At 48.9% G+C, this 17,135-nt stretch overlaps 1 protein-coding gene across 5 annotated transcripts in view; it reads left to right on the top strand.

Moving 5' to 3' along the window:
• Positions 1-16,307, top strand: part of GRIPAP1 (GRIP1 associated protein 1) — a 207,344-nt gene extending 191,037 nt beyond the window's left edge. For all 5 annotated transcript variants that reach the window (XM_033922931.1, XM_033922950.1, XM_033922940.1 and 2 more), the window contains one exon: positions 14,366-16,307. In XM_033922931.1, coding sequence (XP_033778822.1) covers positions 14,366-14,458 — 93 coding nt within the window. In that variant the 3' untranslated portion in view covers positions 14,459-16,307. The remainder of the gene's footprint in view (positions 1-14,365) is intronic.
• Positions 16,308-17,135: the final 828 nt, after the last annotated feature.

The following is a 17,135-nucleotide window of genomic DNA, read 5'->3' as shown; positions in this document are numbered from 1 at the left end:
TAAAAGATGTTCCCTATTTATGTATTTGGCACGATGCCTTGCTTTTTCCAATACATGATTAGGATACCCCCGTGATATAAATTTATCTTTTAAACATTTAGACTGTCTTTTGTATTCATTCAATTCTGAACAATTCCTTCGAATTCTTACCATCTGAGAGAAAGGCAAACTTTTTTTGAGTTTTTTTGGATGGCAACTATCGTATTTCAGAAGTGTGTTTTTTTTTTTTGTTTTGTTTTTTTTTTACTATTAAACAACATTTAATTATCTTAAACTATGTTGATGTAGGTAACATTTTAGCATTGCTACCTAGCAATTTCTGTGCATTAAAATGTTTGAGCTTAAACGCGGTACAATAACATCATTTAAACAGCGGCCCCCAAACCCGTCCCGGGGGACCCCCAGCCAGCCAGGCCCCCAAGACACCCCCAATGAACACGCATGAGAGAGACCCGCATACCTGTCACTTCCATTATATGCAAATCTCTCCCATGCACACCCACCAGGGACATCCCGAAAACCCGACCGGCCGGGGGTCCCCCAGGACAGGCCCGGGAACCACTGATCTATGTTCAAATATATTTTATTGAGCAATCATGAAAGACAACAGAATGCCACAACAAGAACAAAACCAGCTCAAAAGAGTTTAAAGTAGTCCCCCCAATTAGCCTCCCTCCCCACCACCCAACCCAAGCCACCCCTCCCCCTCCCAGTCCCACCCCTGGATCCTCCTTCCAATTACCAAAAATAAATAAAGAATAAACACCACACAAAAGTAAGCAAAGAATTAGCAGTACAAAAAGCCTCAATTAAGTATCCGGCTACGAGCCAGCGGGGTCAAAGTAGTCCAGAAGGGTTCCCAAGTAGTCTGGAAAATGCGGCCCTGACGAGAGGACAAATCAGCCACATCCCTTCGCTCCCACATCAAGAGAGCAATCATGCGGCTCCTCCAAAGGGAATAGTCCGGAGCTTCAACTTCCAGCCATTTCAGCAAGATGCATTTCAAAGCAATCAGGATAGACCACTTGAGGAAAGCCGCAACCCCTCTGGAACGTGGAAAGTAGTGAGGAATAGTCCCAAACAAGATCAAAGGGAAACTGCGGATGGTAACATGCCAAAGAGTCTCAACAAAAGCAAAGATAGCAGTCCAAAAATGCTGTACCTGAGGACAAGTCCAAAACATGTGTCCCAAACTGGCTTCCGGAGCCCGACAACGAAGGCAGGCAGCGGTTAAACGAAAATGAGCCAAATAAGCTCTTTTAGGAGAGATAAATAAACGAAAAATCAATTTAAAATGTTGCTCCCAAAAGGTGGTATATTTTCGAAATGCTGGCAGACGTCGGACAGCCTGCAGGAGTATGTCCGAAGGCAAGTCTACAGCAAGATCGCAAGACCAAGCATCTCGCAGCCGAGAATGGTCAAACAAAGGGCATTCATCCTTCAAGTGGCGATGATGGAACTTGAGAGGGACCGGCTCCTGCGAACCAATGGTAAAGGCTGTAGACAACGACTCCTGGCATGAGGCTTGTAAGGAACTAGGAGGTAAGGAAGAAATGTAATGATGGATTTGCATGTAAGCAAAAAAATCGGAAGGGGGAATATCAAATTCTGTTCGCAATTGAGCAAAAGATTTAGGTGTACCATCATCATTAACCAAATGAAATAGATAGTGAATGCCCTTTGCTCCCCACCGAACAAAACTCGGCCCATCAATCCCAGGCAGAAAAGAACCATTAAAGCGAAGAGGTAGAAAGGGAGAGACAGAGGAAGAAAGAGTGTGAAATTTACAGACCCAACGCCAAACCTTCTTCAAGGGTCGATGCAATACTTTCATAGAAAGAGATTCAGGTAGAAGAGAAGGGACAGAATGCAGATAGGCACTAAAGTGAGCAGAAGAAAAACAGGAAAGTTCTAGAGAAGTGTTAGTGAAAGCTGAAGTACCCCGAAAGAGGTCATTAATATGTCGCATGCCACAACCAATCGTCAAATAACGAATATTCAATAAGCCCAAACCCCCTCTATACCAGGGAGTCGCCGCCCGCTTATAAGACAAACGTGGTCTCTTACCAGCCCAAAGAAATTTCTGTACTAGGCGCTCTATTCTACGCTCATCACGATAAGTCAAATAAAGGGGAAGGACCTGAAAAACATAAAGCCAACAGGGAACTAAGAGCATGTTATACAAGTGTACCCGGCCCAAAAGCGAGAAAGGAAGAGATTCCCAGAGGTGCAACTTATTGTGTAAAGCTTGAAACAGCGGCGTGACATTTAACCTGTACAAATCAGATAAATCTAACGGAATCGTAACCCCTAAATACCTTAAAGTGGAATCAGCCCAACGGAGAGGGAACGCACCCCTCCAGGAAGTGCGTAAATCCGGCGGAAAAGGTAAGGCCATGGATTTATCCAAATTAAGAGACAGCCCTGAATAAAACCCAAATTCTGAAATGAGATCCAGAGCTGCCGGGAGAGAATCTTCAGGGTGGGTAAGAATTAGGAACAGATCATCTGCATACGCCAGAGTCTTAAGTTCAAAATCGCCAACTGAGAGACCTCGAACCTCCGCGAATCCCCGAAGAGTGCATAACAAGGGTTCCAAAGAAAGAAGAAACAGAAGAGGGGAAAGAGGGCAACCCTGTCGGGTTCCACGAAGAATAGGGAAAGAATCCGAGCGGGTCCCATTAACCAGCAAAGAAGCATGCGGATTAGAGTAAAGAGAACTTACCGCATCTAAAAAGAATCCCCCGAGCCCCACATACTCCAAGGTACGAAACATAAACGACCAATGAATACTATCAAACGCCTTGGAGGCATCTAGGCTAACAAATAAGGTCGGAATTTGGCGAGATTGGCACTGGGCAAGAGCAAAAAGGACCTTTCGGACATTGTGTACAGACTGACGGCCCCTAACAAAGCCAACCTGATCCTCATGTATAAGCTGTGGTAAATGAGGAGCAAGACGATCCGCCAGCATGCGTGCAAAGAGCTTGAGGTCAACGTTTATTAAAGAAATGGGGTGGTAGGACCCAGGCAAGTCCGCTTCTTTACCCGGCTTCAAGAGTAAGGTAATAAGGGCCTCATTCGCAAAGCGCAGAAAGGAACCCCGGGCAACAGCTTCATTAAAATATGCCAACAAGGGTCCAGAAAGAGAAGGAGAAAGGATCCGATAGAAGTCACCCGAGAACCCATCTGGGCCAGGCGCCCGATCAGAGCGGAGCGATTTAATAGCTGATTCCAATTCAGCTGCCCGGAACGGACTATTAAGCGAAGAAACCGAAGCCTCCGACAAACGAGGGAGCCCAGAAGAGTGAAGATAGTCTGTCACCATCTCCAAAGAAGCATCTTCCGAAGCGTCATATAACCGACGAAAAAAATCAAATAAAACCCCGGAGATTTCAGAAGTCTGGGACACCACTCCACCACCCTTGGTCCGTAAAGTCAAAATTGGTTTCCTCCCAGTCTTAGCGTTAACCAAACGAGCCATAAGGCGGCCGGGTTTATTCCCATAGCGATGAAAACGATGCTGGTAAAAAGCTTTACATTTTTGAAAACGAGAATGAAGAAGGGAGTTCAAGGCCACCTGGGTAGACAGATAACAGTCACGAGTCTCCTGGGAAGGGTGAAGAGAAAAGGACCGCTTCGCCAAACGCAAGGCCCATTCGAGAGTAACAATCCCCTGATTAATACGCCTGGAACGGGCACACAGAAATGAAATGATATGACCTCGAATCACCGTCTTCCCAGCCTCCCAAAACAAAATAGGATCATCCAAGTGGGAAGCATTATTCGCGGAATAGTCATCCCATTGGGCCTGCAAAAAGGTACGAAATTCCGTATCCTGTGCAAGATAGAAGGGAAACCGCCAGAACGACGCTCGGAGGTATGAAGAATCCAAGAAAACATCTATCCATATAGGGGCATGATCCGATATAGACAGAGGTCCTATCTCAGCCGATTGAACGGAAGGAAACAAAGAGGAAGACAAGAAGATATAATCCAAGCGAGACCAAGAGCCATGGGCACGAGAAAGATGAGTGTAATCACGGACTTCAGGGTGCAGGAGGCGCCAAGGGTCTACAACCGAAAGAGAGTCACAAAAATCCGAAAGAAGGTGACCCTTAGAACCCAAGGAAGAAACAGGAGATCCGGATTTATCCTGATCAGGAGCCATGACCAGGTTAAAATCACCCAGGAGAAATAGAGGATCACCAGGGAAACGAGAACAAAGTTGGAGCAACCGCTGCAAGAAGGCTGATTCACCAGAATTGGGGCCATAGACCACTAACAAAAGATATGAGCGCCCACCCAAGGTAAGACGTAAGAGCAGGGATCTGCCGTCGGGCTCCTTATCCAGAACCTGGACACCAATGGGAGAAGATTTGCGGACCAACACAGCAATGCCCCCATGACGGCCCGATGAGGAAGCAAAATACACCTCTCCCACCCAGGACCGACGCAACTTAAGATGTTCAGCATCGGTTAGTCTAGTTTCTTGTAGACATGCAATATCTGAGTGATATCGTTGTAGAGCTGCAAGTATTTTGGATCTCTTAACAGGCGACGTAATCCCCCCTACGTTCCAAGATGTAAGTCGAAAAGGGGTACTCACAGCGGAAAGGCAGGAAAGATGCAAGAAAAGAAAAAGGAATTCAAAAGAAAACTACCCCAAGGGCCCAGCCCCCCCCAGAGTAGCATTGACCACCAAAGAAAAACAATGCAACAAATATGGAGCAAAAGATCACAGCAAAATTGAGGCAAACCCTGTGAAGGAGGACCCCCCACCCCCAAATACCAACCCCCACCCTCCCCAACCCACCCCCCGTTCCCCAAACCCCCCCCACCCCCCAGAAACAAACCCTCCAAGAACCCTTCCAGAAAGAAACCCTCGTCCCACACACGTGGAACAAAGATAGAGTCACAAAGATGCAGGTAGGGCCCCAAATCCCTCAAACCCATCCCCATCACAGACAAGCAGAACATCCCATCCATCCATCACACACTCCGAAGGAGCCAGAGGAGAGCAAAGCAAAGAAACAAAAGAACCCCAAAACCCAGGGAGTAACACAGTCCAATGCCAGCTGGCCTAAAGGAGCACCAAGAAGCCTCCCAAGGGGCGTGTAATCCAAACAATCAGAATACGGTCAACCCCACTGGCACAATGCTAAAAGTGAACAAACACCAACCCCCAGGCACACAAACACTCTCCCCCAGCACTCATACCCAGCAATACTCACACTAGTCCGCCCCAAACAAACTTAGCTCCCACAAACATACGCCCATCCGCCAAAAGAAACAGACCCCCGACTCAGGCAGGAAACCAACTCCCCCCCATGTACACAATACCCATTAACCCTTTAAGAACATCCACACCTACCAAGGACACCTAAAAATGCCCTAAACAGAAACAGAAAAAGTACAAAACAGCAAAACCAGGCACACATCTCCAGAATGACCAGGTACAGTAAAAACAGAAAATACAACAAGAATGGGCCAAAAACCAGCCCAAACTCTGGGTGAAAAGGAACAGTCAGAGTCCAAGAGGCCAAAAGGCCAAAAGGAAGCAATCTGGAACAATGCTCAAAGGGCTAACAATGGCCCAAACAGAGGAAAGCCACTCAAATGTGGGAGAATAGCACCAATCAACTATTCTGCTACAGAACTCAGGTGACCGAAGAGGGTCCCGCTTCTCCCGGTAGGGAATCCAGGTAGTTCTGTGCCTCCTCTGCTGTAGCAAAAACCTGCCATCCTGTAGAAGTCCAAACTTTTAATTGCGCCGGGTAGAGGAGTTGAAATCGATGCTTCCGATCAAACAAAGCAGAGCACACTCGGGAGAAGCGCCGCCTGCGCTCCTGCAGCGCCGGAGAGTAATCTTGGAACAGGCGAACCGGTACTCCATCATACTGAAGCGTATTCCGCTTTTGTCGGTATTGCTTCATCAACTCAGCCTTCACGGCTGAGTTGTGGATCTTAAAGATGGTGACCCGAGCTCGATCACCGCCATCAAATCGCCGGCCCAGGCGGTGCGCCCGATCGAGTTGCAAGGGGCCCACACCAGCTGGAAGAGGGAACTCCGTCCGGAGCCAGGACTCCAAAGCAGCGAGCAGGCGGGATTCAGGAACCGCTTCAGGGAGGCCAATCAAGCGCAAGTTGTCTCTTCTTGAGCGGTTTTCAAGATCTTCCAGCTTGTCCGCTTGCCGCTTTAATTGCGCCTGCAGCGCCGCCAGATCCACAGAGGAAGCAGAGTGGGCATCCTCCACCTGTGAGACCCGGTGCTCCAGCTCGCCTGTTCGCCGCGTGGTCTCCCCCAAAAGAGTCTCCAACGATGTTAATTGACCAGACAGTTGGTCAAATCGGGAATCCAAGGCCCGCACGACCGAGGCAGACAGTGCAGCTATGTGAGCCTCCGACAAGGGGAGCGCGGAACCGGAGTCACCCGCCGCCATCTTGAGGTCCGGCCGCGCCGATCTGGTCTCCCTGTCTCTTGTAGAACGGCACGATTTGCTGCTCATGGCCGGGCTAGGCACAACGGGAGACCTGTCCATGCACACCCCCGACCGGGCAGGTAAGATCCGAGCCTGAAAATTCGTAGGAACAGGTTCAGAGGGACCCGGGGCCCCGGAGCACGAGCAAGGCACGTCCCGCTCGGCTCAACACATCACGTGACTCCCAGAAGTGTGTTTTTATCAGTATTCTTAGTAAAAACTTTAGTGACAAAAGTATTGTTAGTTTGACTGATGTCAATATCAAGGAAATGAATAGATTCCATTGATGATGTAATAGAAAATTTTATATTAATATCACATGAATCCAACCATGTTGCAAAAGAGGCGAGCTCACTCTCATTGCCCTTCCATAATAAGAATATATTGTCGATATATCTGTGCCATGAATAAATCTTACTGCTGAAAGGAGAGTTTTTTTATCCATATCTCTTCAAAAAAGAGAATTTTTTCATTTTTGAAAAGGATATGTATTTACAACTTTCTGGTGTTGCAGTGGGGGCAACTTTTGCCCCATCCATAGCCAATTTATATATGATTAATTTTGAAGAGGTATGGCACAGATATATATTCTATTACATCATCACCTGTATGATCCAATTTGGGATTCATGAATGTATTGAAATCTGAACCCAGTATGAATTTGTCCTTCACAAAGGGAGCTATAATTCTGAAAATTTTCCCCAAAAAACAACTATGCCCAGAGTTAGGTGTATGGGCACAGGCCCTTGTGACTTTTTGATGATCTAATAGTGCATTTTCAAAAAGATAGTGCCTCTCGGAATCTTTCTTTACATATTAGATTTCAAGCATCAAGGAATTATGAGAGAGAATTACCACTCTGTTTCTTACTGCCCTATCTGATGCAGTCTGTGGACATATTGTGCATGTGTTAACTAATTCTCATGCTTCCACTTAAGATGAGTCTCTTGAAGGCAAGTCATGTGTGATAAGGGCAATAGTTCTTTACATACCAGTTGTCTCTTTTGTGGGGAGTTAGCCCTATCCATTCATGGTTACTACAACTAAATCAGTACACATTTATCCAATTAATTCCTGAAGCCATATGTGCCACTACTATATAACAGACAACTACCCCCCACTCCCATTTTCAAATGGGCATCCCATGTTGATTTGTCCTAGAAAAAACAACCCCTGCAACCTGGTGATCAAATAAATACAGGTTAGCCATTAGGAGGTCCCAACCCAAACTACTTGAACCACACAGATTCTTAATAGAGAATGACACGGTGGCGGTTACCCGCGGCTAGCCCCGTTTAGCCGCGGGTAACCTGCCGGAACGGGGAAAGAAAAATAGCAGTCGCTGCGGGGACAGGGACAAGGCCATTCACCGCCCTGTGGAGCGGTGAATGGTCTTGTCTCCGCAGTGAGGCATCAAGGATCGCGCGGTCTCCACAGCCACCGCCCGCCCGTAGTGTTTAGCCAGCTCCCTCCCTCCACCTCACCTTATATTCCGAGTTTGCCGGCTTCCTTTTTCCCGAGCCGCACGCGTTCAAAAAGCCGTGCACACGCGGCTGCGCGAGTCAATCAATCTTCTCCTCTGACGCAACCGGAAACAGGAAGTTGCAGGAGAGGAGAAGTTTGATTGACTCGCGCAGCCGCGCGTGCACGGCTTTTTGAATGTGTGCGAAAAAGAAAGCAGGCAAACTCGGAATATAAGGTGAAGTTGAAGGAGGGTGGGGGCTGCTAGTCCTTTCATAAATCTGTAATACATAAATACTGTTATCCCAGGACAAGCAGGCAGCATATTCTCTACATGTGGGTGACGTCATCCACGGAGCCCCGACGCGGACAGCTTTTCAAGCAAACTTGATTGAAGATTTCAAATTTGCTGGTGCTGCACCACGCATGTGTGTGCCTTCCTGATCCACTAGAGGGCACATCCCCTCCTCATGGTCTTCAGTTCTTAGTTTTCCGCGGAGCCAGAAAGCCCTGTCTCTCTTCTCTGCGTTCTTCTAAGTGCCTTTCTAGCACCGCGGCTTCTTTATTTTGTTAGGGAGTTGCTGTGCGGTTGTTGATTTATCGTGTATTTTCTTTGTTTCAAAAAAAAAAAAAAAGGACTTTTTCTTGTGATTCCACCGGCAGGCCCTTCTCGGGCCTCAGCCATGCTGCTAGGCCTCGTTTGGCTGCAGCTGTGTTTTCTTCTTCCCTGGCCTCTCTCGTTGATCACCTCGTGTGAGCAGAATGGCTGGGACCCATTTTCCTTCAATTGGACTGAGTAGTGTCGATCCCCGGTAAGTATTTCTTTCTTTCAAGGTGCGTTACCTCGGTAACGCCACAGGCTGAGTCTCAGGCATTCCAGGCATCGCGTGCAGTTGTGCCAGCCTCTAAGAGACCTTCGAAGCGTGCCTCCTTTCATGGGAATACTCATCTCGAGGATGCCCTTATGGAGCGCACTGCTGCACCTTCATTACCAGTTTCATTGGTACGGTGCCGACGTCTGAACCTCGACTTTGGTGTGCCTCGACGTCGAATGGGGCTTCGTGCCTCGACGTCGACTAGGGCTTGGTGCCTCGACGTCGACTGGGGCTTGGTGGCCCGCCGTCGGCTGGGCTTCATGCCTCGACGTCGACTGAGGCTTTGTGCCTCAACGTCGCCAGGGGCTTTGTGCCTCGACATCGCCTGGGATCGATTGGGGCGTCCTCGACTGGGGCTTTGTGCCTCAACGTCGACGGGGGCTTTGTGCCTTGCCGTCGCCTGGAGCTTGGTGCCTCGTCATCGCCTGAGGCTTTGTGCCTCGACGGCGCCTGAGGTTGTATGCCTCGCCCTCACCTGAGGCTTTGTGCCTCGACGTCGTCTGGGGTGTTGTACCTCGACGTCGTCTGGGGCTTTGTGTCTCGACCTCGTCTGTGGCTTTGTGCCTGGACGTCGACTGAGGCTTGGTGCCTCGACGTCGACTGTGGTTTGGTGCCTCGCCGCCGCCTGAGGCCTTGTGCTTCGATGTAGACGGCGGCTTTGTGCCTCGACGTTGTCGGAGGTTTTGTGCTTCGACGTTCTGCCTCGACGTCGACTGAGGCTTGGCGGATGCTTTGTACCTTCGATGTCGGCTGCGGCCGTGTGCTCTGCGTCGCCTGACACTTGTGCTTTGACGTCGCCTGAGGCTTGTGCCTCGACGTCGACTGAGGCTGGGGGCCTCATCGTCGGCTGGAGCTCTGTGCCTCGTCGTTGACCGTGGCTTCATGCCTCGCGGTCGACCGAGGCTTTGTGACTTGGTGTCGTCTGGGGCTTTGTGCCCCTTGGTTGACTGTGGCCTGGTGCCGTGACGTCGACTATGGCTTGGTGCCGCGATGTCGCTGGAGGCTTTATACCTCGGCATCGGCTGAGGCTTGGGCCTCGGCGTAGACTGCGGTTTTATGCCCCGTTATAGACGGGGGCTTAGTGCCTCGATGTCGTCTGGGACTCTGTGCCTCGACGTCTCCGGCTCCTGTTCGGGAGGGTTCCCCGCTTTCTCTTTGGTTCATTCCGGGCGGACGTGCCGGAATCTTGTAGTACGGAGTTTGGTCTCCTGGAGGAGACTCTCTCCCTGCTCCGGCTCTATTGCTCCCGCCAGGCGTTGTCTCACTTGGCGCAGAGTGTGGCTGGAGAGAACCTCCAGGATCTTTTCGCCATTTTACTTGTGTGGGTCCTGCGCTTCTTGAGGCCTCTCTTGCGGTGGCCACTAACCGCCTCTCAGAACGCGACTGGTCCTTCGCCTATCTGGATGCCTTCAGCTGAATCCCTTCTGCCTTGGCTCCTTCTCCGGCGGGGCCCTCCAGATACCTTTCCTGTGTTATCTCGACCTCCTTCGCAGCGGCCGTAATAGCTGCAGCAGCGCCGGGTTATGGTCCAGCTGCCGGCTTCGGTGGCTCCTGGCCGTCTTTTTGACTATTCTCGCATAGCCTTCGGGCTGCTCTCCTTCTGGGGATTCCTCCCCTCCCTTCAGGAGCGGTGTCTCCTTCGTGTCTATGCACCGGGGGTGTAGCCTCGCCTCTGTCGGTTGGGCGTTCCCATCTGCCCATCTGAGTCTGGTCCTGGCCCTTCCTGCCCTGCACTAGTTTCTAGTCCAGGAGCTGTTCAGCTTCTGTCCGCCCCAGTCTCGGGAGTCCGTCGGGGCGGACCTGAACCCAGTTTGCGCTCCTTCTTGTCGCGGCCTCAGGGGGAGGCCCTTGTTCATTTATGCCGGCAGGTGGCCCCTCTGTCCTTGGTCCACCTCCGGTCTTTTCTGCGCTGCCTCGGCAGGCCGCCCGTCTGCACCTGAGTCAGCGGGTGTCTCAGCAGTCTTCGGTCTTGGCTGAGCTGATGATGCTCTTTTTGGGGCCATGGGCTCCACGGTTCAGGTTCCGCTGTTCGCCTGGTTTCATCTTCGTGTTCCCCACTGGACCTCAGCGTCTCAGTGGTGGCAGGATCGGGATCCGGCTTCCCAGCACATTGCGGTGCCTCCCTCCTTGAAACGCTTGCTTCATTGGAGGGCCACCTCTTCGTATCAGAAGATTCTGACGATGGACTCCTCTGCATAGGCTTAGAGGTGTGCCTTGGCGGCCTTCGGACTCAGGGTCTTTGGTCGAGGGCGAACTGTCGCTGCCACATCAGCCTGCTGGAGCACTGGGCCATTCCACTGCCATGGTGGATTTTCATTCTTGGCTGCAGGATTGCGGGGTATTGGTGCGTAAAGACGTCCAGGTGGCGATGTGTTCTGTGACCCAGCCAGGGGTTACTGGTTCCCTGTCACTTTGCAGGGAAACCCTTCGTTATTGGTAGGGGACGTTATGCCACAACCTCTTTCTTCGGGCGGTGTATTTCCAGGGCGAGCAGCGTTGTCTGGTGGACACGTTGGGTCGCTTTTCGGCCGCATGCATGGTCGCTCCATTCTCAGACTCTGCGGCAGGTGGTGGTTCAGTGGGGAACTCCACAGGTAGTTCTGTTCTATTCGCCCCTCACTCACTGGTTGCCTCGATACTGCTCGAGGATGTTCTCCCGGGTTCGCCTCGAGGCGGATGCTTTCTTCTCGATTGGAAGGGCAGGTTCCTCTATGCGTTCCCTCCCTTTCCTCTGATTCTCAGGTCTTTGGTACACCTCCTGTTGGTCTTCGCCACCATGGTCTTGATGGCTCCTCTGTGGCCCCGGCAGCCGTGGTTCTCCCTGCTCAGTGTCAGGAAGCCTCTGATTCTACCTATGTTTCCTTCTCTGCTGTCTCAGTGTTGAGGTTTTCTGTTGCATCCCAATCTGCAATCTCTACCCTTATCAGCTTGGTTCCTCGCCACGTGTTTCCCTCCTTCTGTTTCTCTCAGTCGGTGGGGATGTTCTCGAGGCCTCGCGGAAGAGCTCCACTCGGCAATGCCATTCCCAGCAATGGTCCAGATTTGCTGCGTGGTGTGCTGAGCACCGCATGGATCCGCTGTCTGCCTCCTTGCCTTCAGTGCTGGATTATCTGTTCCACTTGTCTCAGTCGGGTCTCGAATTGATATCTATTCGAGTCCACCTCTGTGCGTTTACTGCCTTTCTTTGGCCGGTTGATGGGCAGCTGCTCTCCGTCCATCCGACGGTTTCCTGCTTTATGAAGGGTCTCTTCAATGTTCATCCTCCGCTCAAGCCCCCTCCGGTGGTTTGGGATCTTAGTGTGGTCCTGGGTCAATTGGTGCAACCTCCGTTTGAACCCATTGATAAGGCTCTTTTGCAATACTTCACCTGGCAGGTGGTATTCCTGGTTGGTCTCACGTCTGTTCGTAGAGTCAGTGAGCTGCTAGCTCTGGTTAAGGACCCGTCTTTTGCTGTATTTCATCATGACACGGTGGTCCTGCGTACTCATCCCTAGTTCTTGCCTAGGTGGTTTTGGACTTTCATCTCAATCATTCCATTGTTCTTCCGGTCTTTTTTCCGAAGCCCTCTCGCCCCCGGGCGAGGGGTGCTTCACACTCTGGTTTGTATGAGGGAGTTAGCCTTTTCCCTGCATCCTACTGAGCCTCATCGGACGGCTCCTCCACTGTTTATCTCTTTCGATCCTCGTCCGTTGGGTCGCCCTGTTTCCAAGCGCACCTTATCCAACTGGTTGGTTGCTTGTATTTCCTTCTGCTATGCTCGGGCTGGTCTCTCCCTACACAATCGGGTCACGGGACGTTATATCCGAGAACTGGCGGCGTCTGTTGTTTTCCTCAGAGCCGTGCCTATTGAGGAGCTCTGCAAGGCTGCCACTTGGTCTTCGGTTCATACCTTCACCTCTCACTACTGTTTGGACGGTTTTCCCGGCACGACGGCCAGTTTGGCCGGTCGGGGTTCCATACTCTGTTTTCATAATTGGCAACTTTCCCTCCGTCCCTTTTTGGTTAGCTTGGAGGTCACCCACATGTAGAGAATATGCTGCCTGCTTGTCCTGGGATAAAGCACAGTTACTTACCGTAACAGGTGTTATCCAGGGACAGCAGGCAGATATTCTCGCAACCCTCCCACCTCCCCGAGGTTGGCTTCTTTGCTAGCTTCTCTGAACTGAAGACCATGAGGAGGGGATGCGCCCTCTAGTGGATCAGGAAGGCACACACATGCGTGGTGCAGCACCAGCAAACTTGAAATCTTCAATCAAGTTTGCTTGAAAAGCTGTCTGCGTCGGGGCTCCGTGGATGACGTCATCCACATGTAGAGAATATCTGCCTGCTGTCCCTGGATAACACCTGTTACGGTAAGTAACTGTGCTTTTCGTTGTGGGTATTCTCCCCTCTTTAGCAGAACTGGTTTATCATTTTAAAATCATGTGTGGCACCAATGGCAAGAAAATATAATGATAAAATAGCAACTAATTTTGCCTATTTTTATATATTAAAAAAAGTACTACATTTGAAATGTATATCACCCAGTCCATAAGGTGAATGTCCATATTGCTGTTTGTTGTTCTGCTGAGCACTGGCATTGAAACAGCAAAATGCATTTATTGCATACTTGTCCTCTGTCGGAAACATTATGGTGGTATATTAGTTGTGTTGATAAAAATTTATAAACAAAGCCCTGCCAGCTGAACATCTCTTTCTCTAGTTCAGCAGCAGGAACTTTGATTTATAAGAACGGAATAAGCTAAATATTAGAGTACTAAGGCTTATATGGATGCTGCGGGGACGGTGACGGGGCGGTGAATGGGATGGCAGTGGCGGTGACGGGGCGGTAAAAGGGATGGCGATGACGGGGCGGTGCAGAGGATGGTGGGACGGGGACGGGGCGGGGACATGGACAGAGTTTTTCCCTGTGTCATTCTCTAATTCTTAACTTCCTACGCCTACCCCCAATGTCTGCTATCCCATGTAATCCCAGGTTCTTATTTTCTACATTATATGGCAGTATGTGTGAATTGGGATGCAACACCACTTGGTATTTCTGTTCCTTATATCACTCAGTAAGGAATAAAGCCTAAGGCCTTTTTTATTTAACAAAGGTGGTTCTTTTTTTATTTTGTCAGAAATATATCAATTACAAACAGTCATATTAGCCCAATGTAACACAGAGTTTCCCTGTATGATTATTCATCTAGGTGACACCTTAGTATCTACATGTTTCCATTTTGAAATAATTGTACGTGCAATCTAACTAATAAACAGTTACACAAATTTAAACTCGAGCAATGACATTGTCAGTATAGTATATTTAAATTCTCCTATGTGCTATGAAAAATAGTGCCCGGGTTTTGTAAAGGTTTCTTGATTTTATTTTTTTGCTTGGCTATGATCAAATCTGTGTTCTGTATATTTCACAGTTGGGAAGTCCATAGTTGCAAATTCCTAGATTTTTTTTTTTTTTATAAGCAGAGGGAGCAAGCTGGGAGAAGGTCAGTCAGTCACTGGTGACACTGTAGCCCTGTGTTTGACTCTGCCTCTTTTACTTTCCAGGATCTGGAAGTCCTGTCCCAGGAGATTGTCCGCCTCAGCAAGGAGTGCATTCCTTCCCTCGACAAGGACCAAGATTCTGGGTCTACCAGCTGATACTGACTGCTGCTGTCCTGTGCTGTCCAGGAAGAGTGGTCAGCGGGCTTCAGTGTGTACCCTCAGCTCTTGTATGTGTGTGCGTGCTGGCAGCGGCCATACCTGGAACTTTTCTGTAAATTGTCCTGTGCCACACCTCCTGCTTCACATTGCAGCTGCGGAAGAAATACTCCCCAGAGCCAGAGTACTTAGGCTGCTTCTCCTTTCCCTTTTTTGTTTCCTTTGAGGCATGTCACTTGGGTTCCATTCCACTTGCCTCCTCTATTCTGCATGTTGTCATGCATGTAGACTAATCATTCCAGCTTTATTTTCCTTACATCTGTTTGTGATTTTTTTCCTTAATCATGTGGATCATGAAATTTAAGGAATACAGTGTCTCTAGTGTAGGATATTGCTACAGTGCCTCTAGAACTGTACTTAAGTAAAAGTTAGAATACGAGGATGGAATTTTTCAATGCCTCGACACCTTTTCTCCTACTTTCAGTTCTTCAGTTGGTAGTGCCCCTTAGCTGTGTACTAACTGTTATTCCTCCTTTGGCAGGAAAAACCTGGTGCAGGTTTCCTGATGATGAACTGCACAATAACAGCAGCTGTGCTGCCTGCACTTCAGATACTTGTAGGTAGTGGGGTGTGATTGGACTTGTATATTTCTTCCGCAAGAATGGGATGAGCACTGGACTGGAATAGGCTGGTACTTCAGCAATCTTCTCTATCTGACTGAATTCAGCCACTATCATTTTTATTTTGGGAGGTTGAAATGCAGGGTGGTAATGAGGTGCTGCTAGCAAACGGTTCTGAAACCAGTTTTATTTTTCACACTGGACCATTCCCCTTGCCCCAAGCAGCGGGGGCAATGAAAAAGCTATATCAAAATAAGAATATTGCACAAGGCTGCAGCAGTTTACAGTGGATCCACAGGATATGAGATTGGTACCATCCGATGAGATTTTTCTTTTGGGGGAAATTTTTGGAAGTTTTGTTACCATATTCTCTCAGCTGCCTGGCAGGGGAGAGATTCCAATGGAAATAAACCATTGCCAGATGATGAAGCTGTAATTGGACCAGTATATCAACCCAGGCCTTTTCAGGAGGAGAGTTTTGTAACTGGTGCCTGATTTCTGGTGTTCCTAAGAATGTCTTCGAGTGGTGGATGCACATATCTTGATGAAGTTGCAGACATCATGCAGTCTCTGAATCAAGTTTTCAGTTTTTACCAGTGGAAGCATCTTTGATGCATGAGGTAGCCATGAAAAGATCCTCTTGCCTTCAGAAAGCGGCTTCCCTAGCCTGCAGGAAATGCAAAAGATGCTGTGTATTTCCTCCTGCTCCAACCAGTGGTGGCTACCATGATTTCTTTCCTTCCCATCCTCTGCAGCCCTGCCTCTGCTTTCTGCTTCTGTTACCATTTCTATGCTTAAGCAGTGGGGCTTGCCTTGATTTATAAAAATGCAGAAAGGAGTGGCCTGGCACAAGACTAAAGGATGGTATTTAGAGTGGATCGATCTCGGCTGTTGCTGAAAGTGGTTTGTTTTTGACTTAAGAGCCATAGCAGGACATGCTGGATCCCTGATGCTTGTCCTGCCCACTTATTTACTCTGATCTGCTTCTAGCTTCCTCTGTGGAACACATTAAAAAGAAGCCTGCAGCCATAACTCACAAGAATATGTGGAGGAGTGACGTTGTGGTATGATACAAGCTTCCGCCTCTGCCCTGCAGGGAAAAGGAATGGGGCCTTTGATGGAAGAGAAGGGAGGTGATGGGTCTGTATGTTGGATGAGGTGGTGTTATTTAATGTAATAGTTATTTGTAAAATGTATGTATTATGGAAGAAAATTGTACTTCTCTTTGGGCTGGGCACCTTGGTCTTTTCTTCCCACCACTGGTTTTGCTTGCTCAACTCTGGTGCAGAGACGCACATAAGTTTCATGGCATCTGATGTGTGTGTTAGGCATTATTCCATACAGCTTTTTTTTTTTCTATAGGTATTGAATAGGAAAAGGTTCCTTTGGATAAAAGCAATATTCTTGATCATGTGTGGTGTCTGTGTGTGTATGTATATAACATACATAGACACGTGTACATACCATTAGCTCCATGTATGTTTCATCTGCTTTGCTGATTATGTTTAGCCTATTTACATACACACAGTCTTAGAACTTGCATCACTAAGGGCTCCTTTGACGAAGGTGAGCTAATGGTTTTAGCGTGCGCTAGCCGAAAATCTACCGCCTGCTCAAAAGGAGGCGGTAGCGGCTAGCGTTAAGGCCCTAACACGAATTCGTAAAAGGAGCCCTAAGACTCTCCTGTTGTGTGGGAAAGGTGCTTCAGCTGGCCCTCAGCATTGCTAGAAATATTTCTAATAGACAAGAAAAACAGAACATCTTTGAATATAAATTTGAAGACTGAAAGTTTCCCAGTCATAGCTGAAGGGTCCCCTACCAGCTGATGCCTTTAATTTATTACAGAAAACCTTCCTTCCATATTGATACCTAGGCGCCTTCCTACCCTGTCATCAGATGCATGGAGAGGATATAAAACAGATGTTCAAGGTCACAGACTTGACAGTGGCTGAGGACAGATGCATTGACATGTACAGAGACGTTCTGCTTTGCATGTCCAATGAGCTACTAACTGCCAGCTGCCCTATCCCATATTCAGAGCACTTCCATAGCATTGC

Source organism: Geotrypetes seraphini, chromosome 1, assembly GCF_902459505.1.
Source record: "Geotrypetes seraphini chromosome 1, aGeoSer1.1, whole genome shotgun sequence".
NCBI lineage: Eukaryota > Metazoa > Chordata > Amphibia > Gymnophiona > Dermophiidae > Geotrypetes > Geotrypetes seraphini.
The sequence above is the reverse complement of the archived record's forward strand: the minus strand, read 5'-3'. Positions and strand labels throughout refer to the sequence as shown.